Source organism: Trachurus japonicus, chromosome 12 (assembly GCF_045865225.1).
Source record: "Trachurus japonicus isolate A0001 chromosome 12, Traja_1.0".
NCBI lineage: Eukaryota > Metazoa > Chordata > Actinopteri > Carangiformes > Carangidae > Trachurus > Trachurus japonicus.
The window spans coordinates 7217000-7243423 of record NC_140918.1 but is presented as its reverse complement, the minus strand read 5'-3'; the positions used below and the strand labels follow the sequence as shown (position 1 = coordinate 7243423).

Genomic DNA, 26424 nt, shown 5'->3' with positions numbered 1-26424 from the left:
CACGTCGTATTTCAGTTTCTACAATTTATTAAATAAAAAGTACAGAGTGCTTCAAAAAAATAACTTTTACATACAGTACAACAGTCATGTACCATTTTTAGCGACTGAGTCAGAGTTGCAGAGGTGCAGTTACACTTATTTTCTGAGGTCATGAGTTGTGGAGAAGTGGTTCGTGTGGTGTCACCATGGTGACAAAGACTGAATCCTGTGGTGGTGGTTGTGGAGCAAAACTGTTTTTTTTAAAATTATTATTCACAATTCAATGTTTTGCCTTCAGTGAGTCAATGAAACATTTAAGGACATACAATGTGTTTTTGTTTCAAGTATCGAGCATGATGATCTGAACGTAGTGAATCTGCGCAAGGACGCTCAACTGATCCAAATTATGTACAATTTAACAAAGTGTCTTATAAACTAGTTATTTTTTTCATGCATGTTTAAGCTACCTCTGCTTTGAACCGGGTGAATTTACATAATATATTCATACAATTTGACCAAATTATATTCACTGTTTGATACCTTTTGTTTATAAATGAAGAGCAGATATTAAGACAATCCAGGTACAAATAAAATTGGAATAAATCATTATAAAATTAGCACAGAATTTCACAGCAGAGGCATTACAAAGATAATGTACATTTGTACATGTTGTCAACAAGTGTGTTGATGTTGTTCTTCCTGATACCCCTGATGTGTTTAAGTGGAACAAATATGGCAGAAAATCAACAACCAGTTAGATTTATACAATATTTACATTGTCACAGCTGGTTAGTAAACCGATTTTTAAAAAAATCTGAGGCTTGAATAAAAATGGACTACGGTACTAGGGGAAAAAAAGCTGCCACCTCCTTCAGTCAGTTGAACTAGTGATCAGTGACCAGTGCTTGTTATTGATGTGCAAAACACATTTTCACATTGACAAGCATGAGTGAAAATGAAAATGTGTTTTGTCCGAACGGGAAATGGAGCTTCTTCACTTTTTACAGCCAAAACAAACAAATAGTCATTTTGTTATAAATTAATCTTTACAGAAATAGCTTCACAACAGAACATTATAAAAAAAGAAAAAAGAAAAAAGAAAAGTTAAGCCACTGACAGGTTCCTCCTCTCAGTCCACCGCATTATGGCTTTTTTTCTTTTCTTTTTTTTTTGTTTCCTAAGTGACATTTTCACAGAAGTGGTTCTGTGAAAATGTCACTTAAGAAGTACTGAGACACGCTGGTGGGCTCCTCCACCTCCTCCTCCACACACTCACTTTGCTGGCAAAGTGAAACCTACAACAAAAGAAGAGCAGATGGTCAGCTGCAATCAACTCCTTGTGTGTGTGTGTGTGTGTCTGTGTAAAAACAACTCGGCGTCCTCCTTACCTCCGTTGTCGGGCACTGAGAAGAGCCGGAGCTTGACTCTGAGAACAACTGGAGGTGCTGTTCGGTCGTCAGGTCGACATCCACCTCCGGTAGTGCTAATGAAGCGGTGGGAGCTGCTGTTGTGGGATCGTCCTCCAGCGGCTGAGTCCAACAGGGAGTGGAGGTGACATTGTGTGACGTTGAAGCGACGGGTGCCGTTGCAGCGGAGCATTTTCTCGTTGTGCGAGGAGCTTTGCCCTTCGAGCCTCTGGGCGCTGCTTTGCCTGGTGGCGGCTCGGTCGAAGGGCCAGAGCTGTCGATGTCAGAGCGGAGAGAGGGGTAACTTTTACTTCTGGTAAATAAAGAAGTAACAATCTTTTTTTTTCAAGACATGCTTTGTTATTAAAGGGATATTTCAACATTTTGGCAAATTCACCTATTGCCATAATCCCTGTAGTCTTAGGGGTAGGTTCATTACCTTTAATTGTCAGTGCAAGCTGTTTTTAGATCGGCGGGGCAGAGATGTGAGCTCTGCACGGCGTGCTGTATTTCTGGGCTTTCCTTCATCAAACTCATCAAATACACAATCCAACTACTCCAAAACGCTCTCATGGACAAGTTGTGACCTGCACATTCACTACGCTATGAGATAATAATTAAACATTACGAGACAGAGTTGTTTTCGAGGTAAATACATTACCGGAACTACATTCCTGACACGGCTGCTCGGCAGAGTCACCTCAAAAGCGAAAGTAGTTCCGTGTATTTGCTTCATGTGTTGTAATGTTACACAATTATACGTTATCATTTCATAACGTGGTGAATGTGCAGGTCACAACTTGTCCACGAGAGCATTTTGGAGTCGTTGGATTGTGTATTTGATGAGTTTGATAAGGGAGACGAAGAAATAACATGAACCTCTGTTGCCCCGCCGACAATTAAAGGTAATGAACCTACTCCTAAAACTATAGAGATTATGGCAATCGGCTATCGAATTTGTCAAAATGTTGAAATATCCCTTTTAGTCGGTTGATTCTTGTTTAGCACCACCATGAGGTCACACATTTTATTTTGTTCTCAACACTTGCACTCATTAGCAAATGTTTCCACACTAAATCACTAAATTAAGATCGTAAGTGAGAGTGCTTCACAGGTTGGAATTAGTGCAGGTAAAACATAGTAAATACAAAGGATAATACAAAATACTGTTGATGAAAGAGCAGGCTTTTTAATTATTTCTAATTGTCTTCCTCACCTTTTCCCAGCGCTACTGGCCCTGGTCCTTCTTGTCCGAGTTTGTGTTCCTGAGCTGGGTTCTTCAAGGTCCTTCCCACCTGCCGGACTCTCCTTTTCAATATTTACATCATCACCACTTCTCTTCTGCAGCTCCGTAACGACCTCATCATCTCCTTTCGTCGTTTCATCAGAGGCTTCGGGCTCCGCTGAAACCCCAGGAAGTTCAGAGTCCTGGTTTGTTTTTGTAGCTCGGCTTCTGCTGGGCTGTTTCCTCCTTGTAGTACTGGGTTTGACCTGCTGTTTGGCTGGTTCAAAGAGAGATGAAGTGATGAAATGATGAAATACGTTTGTCCAGTTTGCTAAAAGTGCATGAGATAAATGTGTGTTTATCCTCCGCATACCTCTTCTTCCAGAACTTGTTGGTTTCTGCTTTGAGGGAATTTCAGTCTCCTCAGTTTTCTCGACAGTCTCTGATGATGTGGGTGTTTGGACTGTGGTGGCACTCTCTTTAAAATAAACCAAAAAAAAAATATCACATCTGTAACTATGAGAAACACAACATGAACCAAATGGTTTTCAAAGATGACAAATAATATATCCTCCGCATACCTCTTCTTCCAGAACTTGTTGGTTTCTGCTTTGAGGGAATTTCAGTCTCCTCAGTTTTCTTGACTGTCTCTGATGATGTGGGTGGTTGGACTGTGGTGGCACTCTCTGTTAAAAAAAACAACAAAAAAACATAACATCTGTAAGTATGAGAAACACAACATGAACCAATGGTTTTCAAAGATGACAAATAATATAATCACTCTACCATGCGGATCCACTGGATTCTCTGTGATTGATTCCTGATGTGGATAAACAAAGAATTAGAAAAGAAAATGTGTCACAAAAATATCTTTTTTTATTACACTGCAGATACATGTGGTTCCACACAACTTCACTCACTATATATGCAGTTATGTCTGACACAGGAACAGTAGAGAGAGACCCCTCCTCTCCCACCGTGGCCAAGCTCTCTCCAGGAACACTGCTGAGGGGTGAAGAAGAAGAAGAAGATCGCAGAGTCAGATACCAAACAAAATAATCTCACCTGGATGTCTCGCTGATAAAAGGCAGATGCAAACCTGTGTTGCTGTATCGATGCATCTGCTAGAGGGAGATAAGGGAGGGGCTCTGCTGGGCTGTCAACCTCCTGCCCCGACGAGCAGACCGGGATCTCGGTCAGTGAGAGGATGAAAAATGGTTCATCTGGATCTGAAGTCACCTGCTCCGACAGGACTGAGAGGGAGGACAAGAGCTATTAATGAGTTTGATCCATAGTGCAAATTATCTCATGTAAGAGGAATGGTGATGTGTGTTTGACTTACTGTCTGGAAACAGTAGACTTGGCTGACTTCCCTCCATACTTAGTGTCGACGTGTTCTGGGATGAATCGAGCAAAACATTTGAGGATTAATCCTTGAATGTAATGAGGGCTTCTTGACCTGGGTCACACTCTGTGCTTGTTAAAAGTTCTGTTAATCAGTACAATGACTTTGTGCAGTGTTTTGCTGGTACTTCACTGTAGAGCAGTTGAGCTCTGCAGCCCTGTCATCATCAACTCAAGTGTCCCGACCCTTTGCAAACTACTTGTAAATGTTTCAAATGCTTTTATATTGAAGTGGATGCTGTTAGCCTGCAGCAATGCTTTTACAGTTGTATTTAAACATTATAGTGGGCATTATAGGTGTCTTACCTGGGAAGAATTGTCCTGTGCTTGTGTCACACAACCCAGAGAGGATGCAGGATCATTGTTACGAGACTCGCTTTGACTCATTTGTTCAATAATTTCAGTCAAACATCCCAGCAGGGACTGGTCGTTTGCAGAGGTGTCTTGGCTGCAATGTGGCTCAACAGCTCCCTCTACTGGTTCCTGTACGTCACACTGCAGCTCAGGCACAGGGTTGAAGGATACTGAGGCATCTGCATCTTCTGATGGAGCACCAGAATCTGCAAAGGAGCAACAATTAGTAACACTGACCCTGTAAAAAATATAAATAGATCTGCATCCATGGAGACAAGGTAAGTTTAATTTTAGGTTGTCAAACCTGCTTCTGCTTGTGGCGTGCTCTGGACTTGTTGAGGCTGTGGAGGTCGACTGCTGCGTCCCAGGTTGGGTTTGGGTTTGATCAGCCTGCTTCTTCGGGTTGGAGAGCCTTTTTTTGAAGACTTGGCGGAGTCGGTCAGCTCTGTCTCATCAGTGCTTTAAGAAGGGACATTTTTTTAAATCACTATGTTAATACATATGACTCTAAAAAAAGTTTGTCTTGAAATTGTTTAAGATAAAATCAAGAAAATATTAGGCATGCCTTACCTAGACTGAGACTTGTCATTCCATGTTTGAGTCGTTTCCCTGGTTTCTGAACACTGCTGGGCTGCATCTTGACTTTTTACCTCTGAGTCACTCTGTGAACATGGCTGACGACTGCTTTCTTCAGGATCTGCTATAAGGCAGGCATCAGTAGACAGTACAGGCATTATTTTTGAATCAGTGGAGCTGTCCTTTGAAGACTGAACATCTGGAACATCTGGAACACACAGTGGTTGTGAATTTGACTCTATTGTAACTTTGGGGGCCATATCCATCTCCCAATTCCTTTGTGAAGAAGGTCCAGCCTCCACCCAGTCATTCTGTGACATTTTGTCCCCTATGGAGTCCCTCTCAAATGTGGACTTTTCACTGCTTTTATTTTCAGGAGCCGAGTCCGTCAACACTGACTGATTTTCAGCAACCATAGATGTTGCAACAACAACAACATCAGAGGATGTACCCTCGTCTGTGCCAGCTACTGTCTTTTCTGACTCTGTAGTTACAGTTTTTGTTGAGCTGGCTCCTGCATTTGATGGACATTGTGTTTCTGTCAAGTGCTTGTGGTCTTTCCCTGCAAGTTTCAGTTCCGTTTGTGAATTGTCCGCTGATGCTTGTTCTGAGATTTCATGCAAAGAGGTGTCCATTTGTTGTTCCTCAGAGGGTTTATTGATATTCTTTGGCTGCACTTTAATCTGTGACGCTCTGATGGGTGATCCTAAATTGGGTTTGACCTTGAGAGTCTGTCGTCTTCTTTGAGGTACGGTTGGAGTTGAAGATGATTCTTCAGCAGGTTTATGAGATGTGCATGATTCCAGTGATGGTACTGAAACTGATGCAGTTCCAGTGCTTTCACATGGTTTTACAGGAAGGACGACACTGCTAACTGGCTTGGCTTCTACCTCTGCTTGTGTATTGTCAGTGGATCCAGACTTTGAAGTTGGGCCTGCGGATCCCTCCACAAGCTGCTCAATGGGGTCTTTTGTAGTTTGAGCTTTAGACCGTGCAGTTCTTGTTGTTTGTGCTAGGTTTGGTTTAGGTTTGACTTTTTGTGATCGCACTATCCTAGTTGGGGCAGTAGACATCACTTCAGTCTCTACTTTCTGAGTGTCAGGCAAATCTTCTACAGGTGTAGCAGGTTGGTCACTGCTCTCTGGGACAGGCGCTGTGTCCTGTCCAACCTGTGATGCTGTGACAGCTGAGGCAGTTGTCCCTGCTGACACTGCATCTCTGATACTATGTTCAAAAAGGTCTTGAGAAAGGCTCTGGTTTTCTGAGGCACTCTGATCTGATGCTGCTGCAACGGCGTGCATCTGACCAGCAAGTGCAACATCTGCCCTATTCTCCTCAGAGTCTACATTTATTGATGGTATCAAAGCTGAAACAGGCCCGGGTCTTTGACTTGGTTTTTCACTGGAGGAACCACTGGTTGCTTCCGTTTGGACTTCCACTATTGGTGTTTCAAGGACTTTGGAGGTTGGAGTTGGGCTGGAGTCTTTTGTGGTTTGAGGTGCTGACCGGGCGGTCCTCGAAGTCCTTAGTAGGTTTGGTTTCGGTTTGACTTTTTGCAATCGACTTCTTCTGGTTTGGCAAGTAGATGCAACTTCACTCTCTGCTTTCTGAGTGTCAGGTAAATCTTCTCCAGGTGTAACACATGTAGCAGGTTGGTCACGGCTCTCTTCGACTGGGGCTATGTCCTGTCCAACCTGTGATGCTGTGACAGCTGAGGCAGTTGCCCCTGCTGACACTGCATCTCTGATACTATGTTCAAAAGGGTCTTGAGAAAGGCTCTGGTTTTCTGAGGCGCTCTGATCTGATGCTGCTGCAATGGCGTGCATCTGACCAGCAAGTGCAACATCTGCCCTATTCTCCTCAGTTGCAGAGTCTACATTTATTGATGGTATCAAAGCGGAAACAGGCCCAGCACTTGGACTTAGTTTTTCACTGGGGGAACCACTGGTTGCTTCCGTTTGGAGTTCCACTATTGGTGTTTCAAGGACTTTGGAGGTTGGAGTTGAGCTGGAGTCTTTCGTGGTTTGAGGTGCTGACCGGGCGGTCCTCAAAGTCCTTAGTAGGTTTGGTTTCGGTTTGACTTTTTGCAATAGACTCCTTCTGGATTGGCAAGTAGATGCAACTTCACTCTCTGCTTTCTGAGTGTCAGGTAAATCTTCTCCAGATGTAACACATGTAGCAGGTTGGTCAAGGCTCTCTTCGACTGGGGCTATGTCCTGTCCAACCTGTGATACATCTGGTGACGATGAAGCAGCACCAACATTTTGACTTGGTTTTTGGGGAGAAGTGCCACAAGGTCCTTCTTGTTCAACCTGGACTTTGGAGATTGGAGTTGGGCTGGAGCCTTTCTCTGCAGTATCTTTTGTGGTATTAGGTCTCGACCGAGCAGTTCTTGATGTCTGTGGTATGTTTGGTTTAGGTTTGACTTTTTGCAATCGAGTCCCTCTGGATTGGCAAGTAGATGCAACTTCACTCTCTGCTTTCTGAGTGTCAGGTAAATCTTCTCCAGGTATAACACATGTAGCAGGTTGGTCACTGCTCTCTTGAACTGGGGCTATGTCCTGTCCAACCTGGGATTCTGTGACAGGTGAGTCGGATGTCACCAGATTACTACAGATCTCACTTGCCTCACCATGAGTTGTCCCTTTTGCATCCGTGGACTCCAATGTTGACCCTATGTCTCTGCTACTTTGTTCAGAAAGGCCTTCAGAAGAGCTCTTGTTTTCTGAGGTACTCTGAATTGATGTTGCTGCAACAGGGCACACCTGGCCAACAAGTCCAACATCTGTTCTATTCTCCTCAGTTGTTGATTGTTCCCTTGTGGGTGAAAGAGTAGAGCCAACATCTAGTGACGATGAAGCAGCACTAACATTTTGACTTGGTTTGTGGGAAGAAGTGCCACAAGGTCCTTCTTGTTCAACCTGGACTTTGAAGATTGGAGTTAGGCTGGAGCCTTCCTCTGCAGAACCTTTTGTGGTATTAGGTGTCGACCGAGCAGTTCTTGATGTCTGTGGTATGTTTGGTTTAGGTTTGACTTTTTGCAGTCGACTCCTCCTAGACTGGCACGTAGATGCAACTTCACCATGTTGACTAACCTCTTGTTCTGCAATTGATGTTGTAGACTTTGTTGAATTATTAGAACAACTTGTAGTTGTTTCGGTAGCAGACATCACTTTTTCATCTGAAGTCTCAGATGTTGACCTCATGTCTCTGTTGGTTTGTTCCCCACTGGGTTCAGACTGGGAATCAGAAAAACTGTGACTCTGATCCGAAGTGGCTGTGCCCGACTTCTCCTGACTGACAGCATCTACTATCAACAATGATGGAGAATATTCATGTGTCTTAGAGGATGTGTCTTCAGGAGCTGATGGAGATTCAGTTACTTCAAGGTTGTGAGCTTCTGTGTTGGTCCCTTCTGTGTTGGTCCCTTCAACTGTCCGTACTGGTGAGGATTTTGTTTTTGCAGATCTTGAGGCTCGACCGAGGTTAGGTTTAGGTTTCACTGTGGATAAGCGTCCTCTCCTGGTCTGTGGAGAACTATTCTTTGTGCTATCAGGACCTGACTGTACTTGAGGACTTGGATCCGTTTGAGTAATGCTCTTTTGCTCACTACATAACTGATCACTGGTTTTGATAGTAGAAACATCACCACTGTCTGTTGTGCTGCTTTGCGACTCCACAGTAGCATCAGTCGCAGTAGTTTCTTTGATTTCATGACCAGACGCGAGAGTATCAGTGTTTTCCTCTTGTTCAGCAGGTTTTGGTGCAGGTCCTTCCTTCAAGTGTTGTGTGGTTTCTGTCACACTTTCCGTTGTCCCTGCAATTAAACATAATGGCACATTTTAACCTTCACTGTAATTTCACATAAAACAAACGTAAACCAGTTATGATGAGAAACACTGATTCTGTCTCGTACCTGTTGTGTGATCTCCTGTGGTTGTTTGACTCTGTGCTGACTGAGAGAGATTAGTCAGGTTGCCGATGGTCAACAGGGTTTGAGCAGCCTCGTTATAGCTCTCATCCTCTGCTACTGAAAAAGAAAAGCATACTTAAATGAAATGAAACTATCTCAAAGTATGAGTAATCCATTAGCAGCTTCTCAGACAGCCTCTTCAACATACCTCCTGTGTGTTCTGAAGAAAGGAAGTCTATAACATCCTGCAAAGGAAACAGACATCATAAGTTACATTAGATGATCCCCATGAATTTCACTTTGGGGATTAATAAAGTAATTTGTATTTGTACATTTCAGAAATCACATGTGCGATTAAAGGACCTAAAGTGAATTTCACTGGAGCTACATCTTACACTTACAACTAGCAGGTCCAATTGGTGTTCACATGGTTCAGGTGTGCCTGTCTCATTTTGTACACGCTCACAAGAGGCATCAGGGCACACTGAATCTTGAGAGATGCCCAACACATCGGGCATATTGGCCAAGATATCAAGCTATACCGGTGGGATGGAGGGAGTCAGAATGGAGGGTGTGAATTATGGGATGCAAAACCATGCACAAAGAAAAATTAATGCATATAAATTATGCTAAAAAAAACAAACAAACACAAATGAAATTGATGGGTGTTGTCTTTCTGGGCAAAATGTGATGGGAAATACCTCCTCCATCGTCTCTTCCACTTCTGAAAGCACTGGCTGTGGGGAGCGCAGGCAGATAGGCACAAACACAGGGGCATTGCTGTCCTTACTGGAGCTACATGCAGGTTGCTCTTCATCTTCCCACTGTTTACCATCCTCCCCATCACTGGACTCTGACTGAGAGGCCCTGAGGGTCACCAGTTTGGGCTTTTTCGACTCATTGGGTGATTTTTCCTCCGATGATCTTCCTCTCTTGCCCGAGCATCTGGGTTTCGGCTTGGCAGCAGAAGCAGTGGATCCCGCTGGTGAGGTGGGAGTGGACTCAGTTGCAGAGGCGTGTGCATCTTCTTTGCCAGGGTAATTCAAGAGGTTGGTGCGTTTGGGCACTCTCCCATACCTACAAAACACATCACACACTGATGATGAACCATGTATAGCCAGTTACATTGTATCTACGACATAGTATATCATGATGCGGACTATTTGGGAATTGGGAATAGGAATGCTTCTGGTTAAAAGAATATGAGCATTTCAATGAAGACATGAAATATTTAATACCTGGTAGGTTTTGGAGGTTGGACGGAGGTATCCTCTTCATCTGAGGAATTTTCAGTATCGTCATCTGACTTGTTCTTGTTGGCTTTACTTGAAGGTGATGACTCTGTACTCTCCTAAATGTAAGAATAACTTTTAATAGGTTTCAGTAACAATATGTAGAACGATATTATGACCCTGAACTTAAAATGAAATAAGAACCTGCTCCTTCGAGGCCTCGACACTTGCACTCTCATCCTCTTCATCTGCCTCAGCACCTTTGGCCTGTGTGGGAGCTGGTGCAGCCTTTTTACCCCACTTCCTGCCTAAAGGCAGCAGGGGCTTTGGTGCTCGGCCACGTGAGAGTTTAGCTGGCTTGATTGCAGTGTCCTTGGAGGTTTTCACATTCTCCGTTTTTTCAGTCCTGATTATCGGGCAAAAACACAGAATTTTAATTCTAACGTACGACAAATTAAAAAAACATTATATTCATCCAAAACAGCACTTTGAGAGTTTCATTACATGTCTGAACTTGTATGATCCTCAGGAAGCGCTGCCTCTGCGTCCTCGGGTGTGCAGGCTTCACCTGAGCATAAAGGCATACCAAAAATAAGCCACAAGCAGCAATCAACAAGACACACATGCACATGCGCGCTCGCCTAGAAACAGGAATCATTTTTGATCAAAAGCACTTTCTGGGGACCTTTTGCCCTTTTTTAATCAAATTTAGAATTTTCAATGTTGCTTATCCCCAGGCCTTGTCTGATACTTTCCTAGAAATATTGTCAAACCAGTTTGGCACAAAAAAAAGTAGCTTCCATGGATCTACCTATTTATATTTGCTAAATCTACCAAGAATGAGGAACATTTTAATCAAATAACTGCATGTGCCTGTACCTTCTTCACTGCTCTTTTTGTCACTTTTCTTTTTCTTCTCCTTTGGCTCCTTCACGGCATCTTTTTTCGTCTTTCTTTTGCGTTGTCTCTTGGGCTTAGAAACAGGGGTTGCTCCTTCGTTACAGAGATCTTCATTCTCTTTCTCTCCCTCCAAGTCAGGCAATTCATGCTCATCATCGTCATCTTCCTCCTCACCGTCACTCAGTTTCTTTGCAGCTTTTTTACCAGTGGAAGGAACGAGAACAGTAAGTCATGGAGAAGAAATGCACAACTCATTGTACACGATAGAAACATGTGAAGGAAGTTACCCTTTGATTTTTTCTTGCTCTTCGTGGGAGCGTTCTTCTTAGTGAGTTTCTTCAGTGTCTTCCTGTTTTTCTGAACCTCCAGAACTTTTTCTAACAATTTAGAAAAATACTCTATGTCCAGTTTGCGCCTCTCTCCTACAAAACAATGAGTAGATGTTACATTAAAATACATGGCACGCAATTTAATTGTCATTCCTGCAAAATAAAGTCCTGAAAAATACTTACTAAAAGCCTTATCGATCCTCCAGGAATTCCCTCGTTCTTCTTTTTTGAATTTGTTCTGGAAGTTCAAATCATTGAAATGAACAAACATATTTTTATACAAATGATTCATTATCATACTCATTAATATCTGTGCAGCCATCATCATCACCACTGACCTTTATCTCTGATCGAGCTCTGTGAGGAAACAGTTGACAAATCATGGAAAAGTCCGTCCCCACCATACTAATTGCCAGGAAGAACATGTCAGTCTCTGAAGAAAACAAACACACAACCAACAAATTAAAAAAGACATATAAACAAGGCATCAGAACACAAATGTGTGTTATAATTTAAATATATTTTAATTCAGTGTCTATCTCAGCTCACCTTCACTGGACCAGGGTTTCGAATGGGTCCCTTTCCTGAAGCTTGAGTAGGTTGTAGTGGACCCACGCTCAAAAATGGGGTCTCGATCATGAGCTGGGTTTGATTTATTGGCTCGTTGGACTTCCACCGTCAAGCTGACACACAAGTAAAATATAATCAAATTCCCGATCATCTCCAACGATTACCTAGAAATGTTTATATTTTCTAAAAAGACATCATAATGCATCACTGGAAATCATTGAGATGCATGTATGGGAGATATATATACAGCATATATATTACATTTTCAAAAATAATTCATTTTTTGACCTCTAAAAGTCTACTGACCTCTCTTCATCAATGATCAGCGTGCCATCCTCTGCTACTTTGACCTGGGGAACCATTAGTGAGTCTTCATCCTCCTCGTCCTCCCCCTCCTCCCCCTCCTCTTCCTCTCTCTCCCTCGGGCTCATCACTTTAGGGGGGGCTTCAGGTTCCTGCGCTCTCTCTGGAGACCTGCAGGGATTGCATTAAAAACACCAGGCAGAGAGAAAAGGTTAAGTGTATACACGAATACTGCATTTTGTTACATAATCAATAAAACTTCAAATAATACAGATTTTAAAATAATGATAGAATAAACTTACTTTTCTCTTTCTGGCGAAGGTGGAACCACTGTTTCATCCTCCTGAACTGATTGATCTAGACTAGAACTAAACAAACAAAAAAAAAAGGCAAATTACATTCCTGTCAAGAAAAACCCAGGATAATCAATAGAAAACATTATCAGTAGAGGTAAGGATTCAGTATTACAAAACTTGACAAAACAGCTGAGGAGACACTTACGACATGGGGTTAGACTGTGGCAGATAACGGATTAGGTCCCTCATGGTCATTTTGGTGGGATCTAAAGTAAACTCCCTTGGTGGTGCTTTAGCTTGCTTGAGTCTCTGCAACAACAAATTACACCACTTCTTTAATATAACAAATCAAATTGTGTATGAAGATCTACATCTAATGAATCTGTTACAAACCCTAGAAAGCAGTGAGAGTGAGGATTAAAAGTGGGATTATAGAATAAGATGAACTCACTCTTTCTTTGTCTCTCTCCTTTCTGAGCAGCTCCCTGAGCTTCTGGGCCTTCGCCAGCCTCTGTAGGTCAGACGGGTCATTCAGGAGTCTACTTAAGGAGAACGCCGATGGTGTCAGTGAAAGTGCACTCTTCGTTGACACCAGAGTCTTGGCCTTCTCTGACAGCGCAACAGCTTCTTTGTCTGGTAGAGAGGGGGGTACTTTATCGGGTGGTCTGGGGGGAACATCCTTCACTTGCTTGCCTGCTTTGCTTTCCAACTGTTTGCCGCTGTCTGTTGTTGGCAGGTCGGTTGGTTCTGGCAAATCCTCTTCTACAGGGGCAAAGAGTCCTGGAGAGTCTGAAGAAAGGGGGGCGGTGGGGGGCTGTTTGCTCTCTCCTGACGCCCTTCGTCGCTTTGGGGACTGGAGACCCTGGGGGGCGGCTGCCGTCCCAGTTTGGCTGGATGTTGCTGTCTTCTCCAAGTCTGATCCAGGAGCTTCAACGGGAGTTTCAGAAACTGGCTTGACGGGGGACTTTGGCGTCCGAGCAGCGGCAGCAGGGCGGCCCGGGGCCACTTTGGGCTTGACAGAAAACCGCTTCCTTCTCTGGACTGCAGCTGTGGAGCTGGTACCCTCCCCATTCTGGTCATTGCCATCCCTAAAAACAGCAGTAAGAGCAGTTGTTGTTGTTTACATTATCCATCACACAAGTAGTAGTTTCGATGCCATTTCATGTTTGCTACTCACCCAGAGGCTGGAGGTTTTTCTGATGGAGTCGCAGCAGTCTTAGTTTCTGTCACAGCAGTAGGAGTGCTGCTCTCACCGACGTCCTTGGGGGTCTCACTGGCCTCCTGATTTGTTGAAGAGGCTTCCTGAGGCACCGCCGCCGCCGCCGCTCTCCCTGCCGTACCGACATTGGGCCGAACACTAAATCTTGACCGGCGAAACATTTTGCCCTGAAAATACACAGGAAGTCAAAGCTTTACTGACATTACTGACCTCAAACAACAAATAGCCTAATACATGTGTGGACTTTACCATATTGGTGACTTCATCATCTATCTTCAATACTTAGAGGCTTTTAAGTTGATTTCAAATGGACAAAACTCTTGCAAATGCAGCAATCTGAACTAACTTGCTGTATTTTCACATTTAAACGCAAAATGCTGTCATATCTCCATGACTAAACTAAAAAAGTGGTTAATGTGACATACAAGATTTGGTGTCTTTTTTAATTGATTTAAGTAGAGAAAACTAATGGCATAATGTGCAAACACAATTTCACCTACAAAGGTATTATTTACTCAAGTGTCAAGTCTCTCTTAACAACAATATGCATACTTACACTATTACAGCATAAATAGAGTGAACATTTTCAAAAGTGCTTATTCATTCTCATCATTTTTAATACCCACTTATGCATTGTTTGGTTGACTATTTGCACAATCTATAGAAAATAACATGCAGTCATAATTACAGTTTGGCAATGTTATGATGTTGTACTGTGCAAAAGATTTAGTCAATAAGAGTTAGACAAGGATGATTTGATTTGTCAATAGTACACTTCCTGTGTGCAGTTTGTTTAGGTAAATTAGTCCAAGCCTCAGTTATTCTATGGATTTAGGCAGTCTTGGTGTCTCTTTAGTGTAATAATCCCTGACTGACCCCATGATGATGAGTGCAAGGCTCTGTGGGGACCAGACCATCTGTTGCAGTGGGACTCCACCCTGTGTTATGTTTGGAGTCGTTTGGGCATAATGCAGACTGAATCTTGGACCCATAATTATCAAGCACAATCCTGCAATTTCCTATTCTTACCCAGGTATAAGGGATAATTTAGTAAAACCCACGGAGAGGTGACCCTATAGTCCTAACCCTGTTGTTATTGTTGGATAAGGGTCAGGAAAAGCCCTAAGATATAAAAAATAACAAGTCTCACTCTGTATGTTACTACTACGTTACTGATGCTGCAGCATGAGCAGAAATAAGTGGATTTGTGCAGCATGCTCTTGTGCACAGCTCAGCTAACTTTAGTGGTGTGATTGACAGGAGGACCGGTGACAGACGAGCTGCCGTTACGTCCGAGCGTGTAAATGTGTAAAAGTAAATGTCACCGGAAGATTAAAATAGCTAACCCTTTAACCCATTCATAAAATAAAGAAAGACACCACATGGTAAAAAGAAGAAAAAGACAAGTCGGAAAAAAGTACAAAGAGTTTATCAGAAAACTAGCATGACACGACTTCGTGTGTGTGTGTGAGTCTCCCAGAGTTGTTAGCATTGAGAAGCTAGCTACGACAGCTACATTTGTCGGTATATTGCGTCTACGTGTGTTGTTTTGTTTTGCGACAACGTACCTGTTCAAGAATATGCGGTTTGCAGGGAGAAAGGAGCTTCCATTTGTCGACGAAGGGTGGTAAATAGCGGACTGCATGCACTTATTACTCCGCCATGTTTCTTTTTTTTTTTTTTTTTAAGTGACGCGTTATCTCCGCGAGAACGAAAGGGCTTCTGGGAAATGTAGTCGAGTGGCCGCGAGCAGATACAGGTAGATGAGGCAAGATCACACTGTCAAAGGGCAAGACTCTCAAGGAACTTGAGCTTTCAAATCAATGTCTGTACTAGTCTAGTCAGTGGTGGGAGAAGCAGTGATATATTTTACTTTATTTTATTATAATTTAATCAATTAATGTTAAATACTGATTCCTTTATTATTAATTTTACTTTTGTAGAAGTACAGATGTTTTAGCAGCAAGATTTAGTTAAAATATCAAATAGCTGGAGGGTTGATAGTTATCTAAGCCCTGATTTGATTTGATATGTAACTGTTGTCAAATGAATTTTGATTGGGTATATGGACAGATCATACTGTGGAAGTAAAAAATACAATGTTGCTCTTTGGAATACAATGTCATAGAAATATAAAGTGCAGAGAAATAGTCCAATATGCATTCCCTAAGACTGTATTAGTACATTAGAATAGATGAATAATAATAACCAAATAGTTGACTCACTGCTGGTGATAGACTTATTTCACTTTTTTTTTCTCCTTCATATCATCAATGCATTAATGCAAAAACCATTGTCATTTCATTTTCTTTTGAAACATACATATCAGGTAGCTTCTGTTGAAGTGCTGCAATTCTGTGCCACACATTTTTCTCTCATTCATAATTTAATTACTTACATTTTTTAGGCAAATGCTACACTTGCCTGACCTTCAAATCCCAATTAACAGGTACATTTAGCCTATTTTGTATGTTACAACTGTACATAAAATATGATATGACTTGTTACTGTACCTCAGGGGTTCAGCTGGATTGCATTAGCTACCTCTACATTATTTTTCTTGTTAATGTCACCAAGAAGTAAGCTAATCAAAAAAGGTCAATCAACTTAAGTAGGCCTATGTATGTATTTCTTGTATCTGCCCAACTGCTGAACCTCCATTGGACTGCAAATTGCTGATTCCCAAACACTGTCTAAAGAAGGCCAATTAAATGTCAACACCTTGCAGCGTAATGATTGAATACTTTTTATTTCTTTAATACACACAGCATCAGCAGTGAACCTCGTCAGACATGTCTTTTCTCACACACCACGTTTTCCTTCTTCAGCAGATCACGACACAACATTTACTTCTTAGATCAGTGGTCTTCGGAAATAAGGGAACTACTGATTGGACAGAAAAACAAACAAAAAAACATCACAGATGGAAGTGTAAAAGACGGGTGGATCAGGGACAAGAGTTTAGAGGACTTTGAGGATTTTGGATTGTCTTGCACATGTAGCAGATTGTCCCAAAGATGGTACTTGATGTGAAGATCTCCATTTGCGCCATTGACTCTATTTCCACTGCAAGGAAACAAGAAAAAAATTGTGAAAACTGAACCAGAACAGATGAACTATGTTGAGAAATAAACCAACAAAACACTTACTTATGGACAAAGTTGTGGTCAAGCAAAGGGATTTCCAAAAGGATCCCCAAAACCACCAGCTGAACCAGAGGTCTGACCAACAGTTGCGGCCTGCTGTAAGATTTTTTTTTTTAAAGACCAACATTACAAATTATATCTGCAAGGATATGATGCAATTTATCAGTGTGCGAATCTGTATACCATAGTTACAGGTGGGACTCCAAACGGACTGGCATCTGGGGCTCCAAACGCTTCATCAAACATGTCCTGCTGAAACCCTTGGGCTGGTGCTGAGTTGTTTGTGACGGGAGCAGAAGTGAAAGCAGCATCGAGGAGGCCAGAGTTAAAGCTTGGAGCTGCAGCTGGAGCAGGAGCTGGTTTGCCAACATCTAAACAGCCAGAGGACAAAGTTAGTGACACATCTCAGGGTCAAAAACACATACTACATTTGCAATGCCAATGCCTCCATGCACTGTGCAGCTGGTTTACCATTAACTGCTGGCATTTGATTGATATCAAAGTCATCATGATCTGCAACATCCTGAGCCAGGCCAACTTTATTGGAAAAGTACTGATCGAAGGCCCCTGCTTCACCGCTGTTGGAGGCTGGAGTGGAGTTGGACACGAGCTCGCCTTTCCTCGCTGGGATGGCTGGAGGCTTGGCCATCTGGAAATCCTTGAACATGTCCTTTCCGATCTTCTTCTCCTTATCTCCAAGAGGGTCCAAAGCTGTGAAGGCACTGTTTTCTACCTTTGGAGGAGCCTCTTTAGCAGGCGGCCTCGGTGGGGGGCGTGCCGGGCCATGCTGGTCGCCCATCGCAGGGAATGCACCTGCCGCATGGAAAGGATTGGTCATCGCGGGTTGACCCCAACCTGGAGCGCCAACTGGTGCGGCCGGTGCCGGCTGGCCCCAAGCGTTGGGTGGGACTCCGTACTGAGGTGGCATCTGTTGGCCCCAGGCTGTGGGAGGTATCGGTACACCACCGAAAGCAGAGGGCTGTGGATAGCTGGGCCTCGGGCCTGGAGCCGTCATTCCCGGCACTGGGAACATTCCTGGTGCAGCGGTGGAGGCTCCCCACATGCCTGCAGCGGGGATACCTGTGGTAGCTGGAGGACCTAACTGTAGATTCCCTAAATATAAAAACATATTTAAAAAATTGGAAGTTTAAAGGGAATGAAACACAAAGCTTGTTAAGCATCAGAGACAAAAAATCCCCTGTTGTTTGTTTTTTTTTCTGTTGATGTTGGTGTTGCTGCTTAAAGGGACAACGAGGAGTTTCTATTGTTGACGAAGTATTGTTAATGTGGATGAATCTACGCTACCCACACTTGTTAATGGGCCCATTTCCGATAAATATATTGTTTTGTCTCTATCGTTATTTTGTTATTATTAGTGGTGGCGGAAATGCTGGGCGAGCCGACCTTCTTTACTTTCGTATTCGTGGCGAGTCATGAGAATAACGCAGCCGAATCGCCGTTTATGGTCGGAACTACATCGGTATGTAATCGTCTTTGAACCTCTGACTTTAATTCTTGATGAATGAAAACATGAGTCTGTCTTGCGCCGTTCAAAGAATTTCACGGTGCACGCGGAGGCTCATAAATGTAGTGTGAAAACGCTTCGCTTTTCCAAAACTCCTCGTTGTCCCTTTAATGTTGCTTCTGTTTTGTCTGTAGCATCTGCTGTTTGCGTTGAGTTTATGTTAGTTTGTGTGTGTATGCATGGGCCTTCGCTGAGCTCTCCGTCTTTTGTCCACTATTCGGATTTAGCTTTTTAATCATTGAATGTATTATTTGTATGTTAATAATAAAATCATTTTATTTTCTCTTAGGGTGACTTTTAACATCAGTCCAGGCCAGGGACAACAGATGTAAAATAGCCTTTTGGCTAATTATGGCATGTTTACATGTTTTTATTAATGTGCAATGTCCCTGATCTCTAAACCTTTAAATAAATAAAATTACCCAGAGCAGCTAAGGAGGTGGGAGCAGAGCTGGCAGGTGTGCTGTTGAAAAGTGCTGCAGATGATGCCTCGGTTTGACCAGGAGCAGCAAACAGCTCAGCTCCAAACAGATCACTTGATGTCGACTAGTCACAGAAAATAGGACAAAAGCATGAAGTAACATTGCAAACACTGACCTTTTTGTCATACATTTTTAATCATAAACTACAGCTACAAATTACTGAAGTACTTATCCATGTCCGAAACAAACACTATCAATGTGAGCACAGATGAACATATATATATATATACGCATGCTTCTCCACTTACCAATGCTGTTATCACTGTAGCATGAATGTTAGAAAATTGATAATGAGCAGAGATGACAAAGGGTGAGGCTGATTGTTCTGCAGCACAGTCTGAGCGTCGTTTACCAAAGCCAGTTAGAGAAGCATGAGCATGCACAAAAGGACAGAACGGATCCAAACACCAAGCCCTTACCCATATGTCACCATTAAAGGCCTTGCATCTTAAGTAAACCCCAATGCATCCTGTACTATATCCTGCCAGACACCAATGCATAACCCAAATGCTGATAGAGGAAGATGTTAGGGACTAGTTATACTCTGGAAAATGTGCAGAAACTCCACTTTTAAAAAAAAGCATCCCACATGCAACTCTACTGTGATTTATCTGTCTTTGGAATTTCACCTTTGCACTCCTTCGACCTCGTCCGGCCTTAGAACTTTGTGGAGGCGGGTTTATGACAACTGAGTCCTTGCTATGAGTCACAGGGGGTTGCGGTTGATGACTTATGCCGTTAGAGACGGGGGAAGTGACGGGGGACGTTGTCAAAGATGAGTCAAAAAATGGGTTTTTGGTGGAGAGACCTTGTCCAGAATCATTTCCGTCCATCAGGGTAGTTGTGCTGCCTTGAGATATTTTGCCCCCTAGTGGCCACTGTCCGTTACTGAGAGCAAGTATCATGGTCTTACTGTTTAACCCATTCATCTGCTGACTGAGGTGTTCAGCATTTCCGTTCAAACCACCATTAATAATTGTCTTACTAGTGCCGTCAGCAGTGCTGTTTAGGTGATGATTGGTGGTGGTGGGGAGGAAGATCTGTGAATTATCGGGTGCAGAGCAAGTGGGCGATTTAGAAAGGGGGTCATCTCTGAAAGGGTCACTGTCTGGTGTTGGAAAGTAGCCAAATGTCGAGGCAAAGGGGTTCTCTGTTTGGGGAGATGCCCTTCGGTCAGGGGCACAGGAAGTTAGAAAGGAGTTTCCCTTTATGCAATTCTGATTGCTGTCTACTTCAGCAGAAAAGTCCAGCAAGAGAATATCATTAGAGTCCTGGTTAACAATGAGAGGGACAGTGGGAGAGAAGAAGAGATTTATGAATCATTTCTGCAACAGGAGATAAACACAAGTGTTAACAAAATGAAAAATGAATCACATGGTGTGAAAAGACATGACATGTTTAAAGCTGCGAGCTGTAGACTATGAAGCCGAATTATGTCCATCTTCAACAACAGCAGGGTAGTATAAATATGCTTTAGTCAGCACCAGTTACTTAAGCTGGTGGGTTGTAAAAACATTACCAGTACTGACCTCCAGGGGTCATCAAAGCCAATAAATCAGTCTACTTGCCACAGCTTTAAAGGTTTGATGAACAACAATGTGATTGGTCAACATGAAGCAAAAACTCAATTCTCAAAAGATTCTTTTGAACCTGGAATTTGCAATTCATAAAAGAAATAATAAAAACACACAAAACTTCTACAAATCTTTTTAGAATTGAGTTCACACATGAAACAATGATCTGAGAGGTGTAGGTGTTAGAAGAATATTTTTGCAAGAGGGAACATGTAGAAAGCCGGATTACGATTATTGCACTTACTGTATCATATACTGCATCATATTAGTGCTTATTTGCTGATATGATATGCCAAATAGACTAATAAAACGCCTCTTGTAATTATAAAAACCTATAAAATTGTGGTTTAATAGTGAAAATACCCAGTTATACTTTCGACCCAGTTCGACCCAGTATAATTCCACCACGTGGTCCAGATAAAGGGAACATTTGACACTGTGGCACCACACTTACATTTGGAGACTGGATGTCTGGGGGGGTCGACATGTCTCCAAAAAGGTCAAGCTGTTCCACTGGCTGGATGTCAAGAAGAAACAGAAACATACTGTATTTATCCAGCTACTATAACCACTATAACAGAGATATTATATTCTATGTTAGTTTCCAAACAGAGCGGGGGTTCTTACTTGGGTAGTTTTCACTTCACCGTCCATGTTTAGCAAGGCAGCGTTTCCATTCTGAGAATAGAAAAAACACAGGAGGTTGAAGAAAAGGGGGAGAGAGAAAGTGTTTGAAGAAAACAAGTGCTTTCCAAGAGCTTACCTCAACCACTGCGGTGCCATTTTCAGCCTGTAAACACAGGAAGACTGTTAATGATTACACTTATTTTCTTCATTTCCCGAGGCATGTGTCATTTCACATCATTCCAAAGGAATGTCTCGAGATGTGATTCCTTGACGGAGCACAGAGAGGCAGTGTTGACGTTCAGGAGGTGCACACACACTGTGTTCCCTGTCAGACGTCCCAGATGACCCAATGCTTTTCTTTCATAAAAGAAAATGTTCTCACTGTGAAACTTTTTCCAGTGTGAAGTCAAAAGCGTCCCAGCCACTTACCTTCTGCGAGGCCTCTGCTTCTTTTTTCCTCAAGTTGAAAATGACCTGGAATAGATCCTTCAGGTCGACGACCAGGGGCTCTGCCTTTATGGGGGTGTAAAAGGACAACATTACTTTCATTGCTGTACAGGTTATTGGTGCAGTTGGTGGTATGAACACCAGTGTTTACCTGTTGTGCAGTCTTGATGGCGAAGAACTGATGCTGTCCTTCTGCTCCGCACACATATCCAAAGGCCCTGTTGTCTGTCACGTCCCTAGCGATGAAGGAGATCTTATTCACCACATGCTCGTGTTCGATCACCTGAGTGACGAGAACAAAGGTTTTTTTTTTTTTAATCGGGTCCACAGGGAGATCTGATCTGACAGTAATGGAGGGAAACGGCTGAACTCACTCCAGATCTCTCATCGATGATCTTGATGCCCGACATGGAGATGTTGACCCAGATCCTCTGTTTGTGTTTGCCTTGAGACCGTGCAGCTACTGCCATGCCCTAACCGTGACCAAAGAGCATTTTTCACTTGTACAAATAAACAAAACATGACAGATTTAAAGCTTATATGCACAGTGTTGCCCTCTGCAGTCAGGACACATCCACTGCAGGCAGAAGGCAGCTGAGGTGAATCACAGGGCCTGACGAGCATTAACACACATTTCTCAGCTAGCTTGATATCACATAAATTATTGATTAAAAACAATTGATTTACATTACAGATAGCAACTTTAACGTGTCGTTCTCCTAAAGCCGTTTTATGAATCACAGAGCTAGCACGTCGATATCTCAGGTCTCACGCTGCACCTTGAGTTTCATCATGGAGTCCTGGCACATCTTGTCTCCTCGGGCCTCTGGGACATCGTCGATGCCGATCAGCTTGGCCTTGTATCTCACACCATCACCTTGAAACCTGCCCAGCAGGTACTCGTCTGTCTTCTCTGCAACTGTAATATATATATTTTTAAAAACAACTATGATTTGTGCCAAGAATATCTCATAAGTTCATTAACCATCTTAATTATGGCACAATACACTGCAAAAACTCAAAATGTTACCAAGAATATTTGTCTTATTTCTAGTCAAAATGTTATTTCTAGTCAAAACAAATCTCATTATACTTAAAATAAGACTCATCACATTAAAAAGTAGCTTGTTTTTAGACACTTTTTAACTTCTTTCAAGCATATTTTCACTTGAAATAAGTAGAAAAATCTGATAGTGGGGCAAGTTTTTCTTTCTTATTACAAGCACAAAAAAACTTTCTTTCACTGGCAGATTTTTCTACTTATTTTAAGTAAAAATTTGTTTGAAATAAGTGAAAATTATCGAAAAACAAGTTAATTTTTAGGTGATGACTCTCATTTTAAATAGAAAGAGATTCGTTTTGACTAGAAATTAGACATTTTGACAAGAAATAAGATAAATATTTTTTCAGTGCATGAGCATATTGTTCACCTTTCTTCTTCTCTTTTTTAAACGGGACCTTGGATGTGGCTGTTGCCGGGGAGGCAGGAGGGCTGTTGGAGGTGGAGGAGAGGCTGGGGTCAGCGGGGACGGCCACGCTGTTCTCCACCTCGGCAGACATGGTGCGGAGGGAGCCTCACTGGACGAGCGGACAGTCGGGGAGGGGGGTAAAGGCAGACGTGCAGCTCCGTGTTCGGGGGCAGCGAGGTCAAACGAGCAGATGACTCTCAACACCCACACATGCTTCTCTTTTTATTTGCCTGGAGAAGTGAAGTGTTGCAGTGTGTGTGTGTGTGTGTGTGTGGTGAGAGGAGGGAGAAGAAGGAGAAAAAAAAGAGGGAAGATGAGCAGTTAATACTCTCATTCCTGAAGAAGAAGCTGCAGACAAGATATTGGACGGTGAACGGTGACAATTAAAATACTGCAGAGGTTTTTATAAGTAGCTGCTGAAAGGATCTTTTGCACATCGTAAACAATCTTCTTCTTTTAACAATCCACAGTTAAACGTTTACAGCCGCAAAAAAACACCCGTCAGAAGAGAAGGAGAAAAGAAGGAACAAGACATATGACCCATAAAACGTCATAGGGACACTTTAACCCAGTATTACACACAAGTTGTGTCAGTTCAGGCAAATTCTCCTAAAGATAAAGATAAAGTAAAGCAGTGCCAACAGTCACCTCTTAAAAATGCACTTTTTATTTACTTAGGATGGAATAACTGAGTCTCAGTGTAAATGTGTGGATGGACAAAGAAAAACAGGTTTTGTAAATGTGCTGTCACATCATGTGATTTGTTACCGCAGTAAAAAATCTAGTGAGCAGAACAAGCTGTGGGATCAGACACAGCAGCCTAATGGTCCTGTGTATCTGCAAATCAACAACAATGACAGCATCAATTTTTTTTTAAAAAGTGACACCTCTGTCCAGGAAATGCAAAGCTCTGTCACGTCACAGCGGCTCATTTTCACCCACATCTCCTCTTCAGCTGTCTTAACAATTGACTCTACATCACTAATATCAATCAAACCATCAAGAGTGATAACAATGAAATGCATTCAGCCAGACATAAACAACTACAGCTGTGTGTGCACAACCAGCAGAATAAAACAAGCTCATACACACACACACAACTCTGTGTGGGACATTACATACCTTTTGGGGAGCACGTCCAAAGGCTGCACTTGACTGGCTATACTAACAGTGTAGGAGGCTGTGAGCACTGTAGGACGGACCAAAGGTTGAACGCGGGCAAAGGTTGAGCAATTACCTCAAGTTAATCTTACGCTAGTGTAGCAAAAGATCTCGTGATGCCCAGCTAAGCAACTATAAAAATAAAAGACGGAAATTAGAGCCTTTGGGACGATCATTTACCCATGATGCTCTGAAGCTGCCTATAAAAAGCTGTCATTATATTTGATGGTGATGTGGTGTTCAAGGACACCTGTGTGCTCATGCAAATTTGGGTTATTTTCATGTAAAGAGGGAGGGAGAGACACACACACACAAGACGAGCACAGTCGAGCCCAGAGTTAGTTTTTGTTTATGATGAAACAAACCAGACGGGCAATTACTTTGATTCATAAAGGAAATGAGAGCTATTCAGGGTGAGATAACCAGTGGTAAACTTTCAGGTCACTGAGTCCACTCCTCCTTAGTGGCAAGAGTTACATCTGACAAGTTGACAGAGACTTTAAAAAAAAAAAGAAAGAAAAAGTCTTATTCTTATTTAAGAAATAATCTTTTCATTGCTTTCATAAGAGCTACTGTACAGCTGTAAAACAATAAAAACTTAGCTTTACGGTATCTGTCAGTTACAGCTTTCAAATCAAGGCAACACATAAGCCCTTGTGTGTGTGTGTGTGTGTGTGTGTGTGTGTGTGTGTGTGTGTGTGTGTTTGGTTTCTCCATGGTGACATTTAAACTTTCTGCTGCTGTGCAAGGAAGCGTAGAAAAACAAGGAGGCTAAACTGTTGTTGATGACACATGATTGCACTTGACAAGTAACTGCAGCGGTGTCAGAGTCCCACTGGCTGGAGGAGAGGCTAATAAAAAAGGGCAAAATGTCAGCTGCTCACTGCACATTTCAGTTAAAGGATTACATTTTAACAGCCAACACCAAAGGCATTGCCTACCTTTTTTTTTTTTTTTTTTTTTACAGCATCCACCACCAGTGTCACAACACACAAAGCACACAAGTGTAAAAAAAAAAAATCATATTGGTCAGCAGAATAACTGCAGCGCGAAGGCAGAAATGTCACAATCCTGGGCCGTCAGGAAACGTAAACTAGTGCACATCTGGAGGAAATCAGGGAATGACTCAGTCTGCAAGTGAATGAGATGGTGAAATACCACAGGCCCACTGTGAACAGAGAGCATGCAAACACTTTCATACACAGGGAAAACTGCTTCACTCTCAACAACAACAACAAAAAACTAGGATGTGGATGAAAAACTTATTCTAAGGCATAATTATCTCAGGAGTTAATGTGTTGAAGCTACAGGAGTCAGATCTGTGAAGAAGAAAACCAACAAAGACCAAGTAAAACCTTTCTTTGTTTTTCTATTTTTCCAACAGTAGAGGCAGGAAAAAGAAAAAAAGAAAAAAAAGTGAGTCAGACATGAATCCAAACTCTGGATGGAGTTTTACCTCCCTGCCTGAATGATGAGCCATCGATGAAGTTTGTTTGTTTGTTTGTTTGTTTGAGACTCAAACTCTTACTTTTACTTTTACAAACCGACTTGTTTTCATCCTGCGTTTCCGCCTCTCCTCTTTTCAAACTCAAACTTCACTGTGAAACGCCAGCCTCTGTAGCTGTTTGCTGGAGCTTTAATTAATGCACAGATGGAAAATACAGTCGGTCTTACCTGTGTGAAAGCGTGTGGTGAAGTCCTGCTGATGAAACGCTGACTTCTTCTCCTCTCCTCTCTTGTCTTGTCGTTTCTCTCTCTCTTTTTTTTAAGTTGTCGTTCCCGTGATGCCTCCGCGGCTCCGGTGTGTAAAAAAAAAAAGGAGAAAAAGTCAAACACGGCTTCGGAAAACGAGCAGGAGTCAGATGTTTTCCGCTCAGAGCGGCGGACAGACAGACAGAGAGAGAGGAGAGCTGCTGCTGCTGCTGCTGCTGCTGCTGCGGACTCCCACGTTAACCCTTCACTGACGGACTCAGGCGGCTCGCTGCACATTTGAACCGGGAGAGGGGCGGGCTCTTCACGTGGAAGAAGAAAATCACCATGTTAAAGTGGGTCAGGAAAAGTGTTGCATCCACATCAGATGACATGTATGGAAGCCCGTGTCTGCCGGTGACAGAAAATAAATATCCACTGGGTAAGTCATACTAATGATGACATAAAATGACAAAATTGTGACATAAAAAGGCAAAAAATTATGACAGAAAAACTCAAAATTACAAGATAAAAAGTCGGAATTTTGACAAAAAAAGTCAAAATGATGATACAAAAACTAAAAATTGAGAGATAAAAA

General features: G+C 42.5%; 2 protein-coding genes across 12 annotated transcripts; both read right to left on the bottom strand.

Annotated features, from left to right (window-relative positions):
- Positions 1-16: 16 nt before the first annotated feature.
- LOC146977011 (uncharacterized) lies at positions 17-15401 on the bottom strand. 9 transcript variants are annotated; one of them, XM_085792876.1, is made up of 31 exons: positions 15275-15401; positions 13665-13873; positions 12939-13575; positions 12693-12796; positions 12494-12559; positions 12195-12362; positions 11868-12001; positions 11657-11751; positions 11502-11556; positions 11277-11411; positions 10969-11184; positions 10594-10657; positions 10294-10495; positions 10096-10208; positions 9559-9934; positions 9259-9393; positions 9066-9102; positions 8861-8974; positions 7472-8761; positions 4939-6070; positions 4673-4827; positions 4321-4574; positions 3953-4007; positions 3710-3863; positions 3531-3615; positions 3397-3430; positions 3192-3296; positions 2984-3088; positions 2602-2887; positions 1368-1659; positions 18-1274 (listed from the first exon to the last, which is right to left on the bottom strand). In XM_085792876.1, the coding sequence occupies exons 2-31, from the start codon at positions 13865-13867 to the stop codon at positions 1170-1172; spliced, it is 6906 nt and encodes a 2301-aa protein (XP_085649002.1). In that variant the 5' UTR covers positions 13868-13873; positions 15275-15401; the 3' UTR covers positions 18-1169. The 9 variants fall into 9 exon arrangements, with proteins under 9 accessions (XP_085648994.1, XP_085648995.1, XP_085648996.1 ...); XM_085792868.1 differs by having other exon boundaries at positions 17-1274; positions 4939-8761; XM_085792869.1 differs by having other exon boundaries at positions 17-1274; positions 3531-3612; positions 4939-8761.
- Positions 15402-16438: 1037 nt separating this feature from the next.
- On the bottom strand, positions 16439-26099 carry dab2 (DAB adaptor protein 2). 3 transcript variants are annotated; one of them, XM_085792865.1, is made up of 15 exons: positions 25812-26099; positions 22938-23206; positions 22287-22426; positions 21882-21980; positions 21659-21790; positions 21490-21573; positions 21197-21223; positions 21061-21111; positions 20888-20950; positions 19489-20130; positions 18800-18923; positions 17324-17965; positions 17036-17223; positions 16856-16948; positions 16439-16772 (listed from the first exon to the last, which is right to left on the bottom strand). In XM_085792865.1, the coding sequence occupies exons 2-14, from the start codon at positions 23065-23067 to the stop codon at positions 16874-16876; spliced, it is 2397 nt and encodes a 798-aa protein (XP_085648991.1). In that variant the 5' UTR covers positions 23068-23206; positions 25812-26099; the 3' UTR covers positions 16439-16772; positions 16856-16873. The 3 variants fall into 3 exon arrangements, with proteins under 3 accessions (XP_085648991.1, XP_085648992.1, XP_085648993.1); XM_085792866.1 differs by having other exon boundaries at positions 16856-16945; XM_085792867.1 differs by having other exon boundaries at positions 16856-16945; positions 17045-17223.
- Positions 26100-26424: the final 325 nt, after the last annotated feature.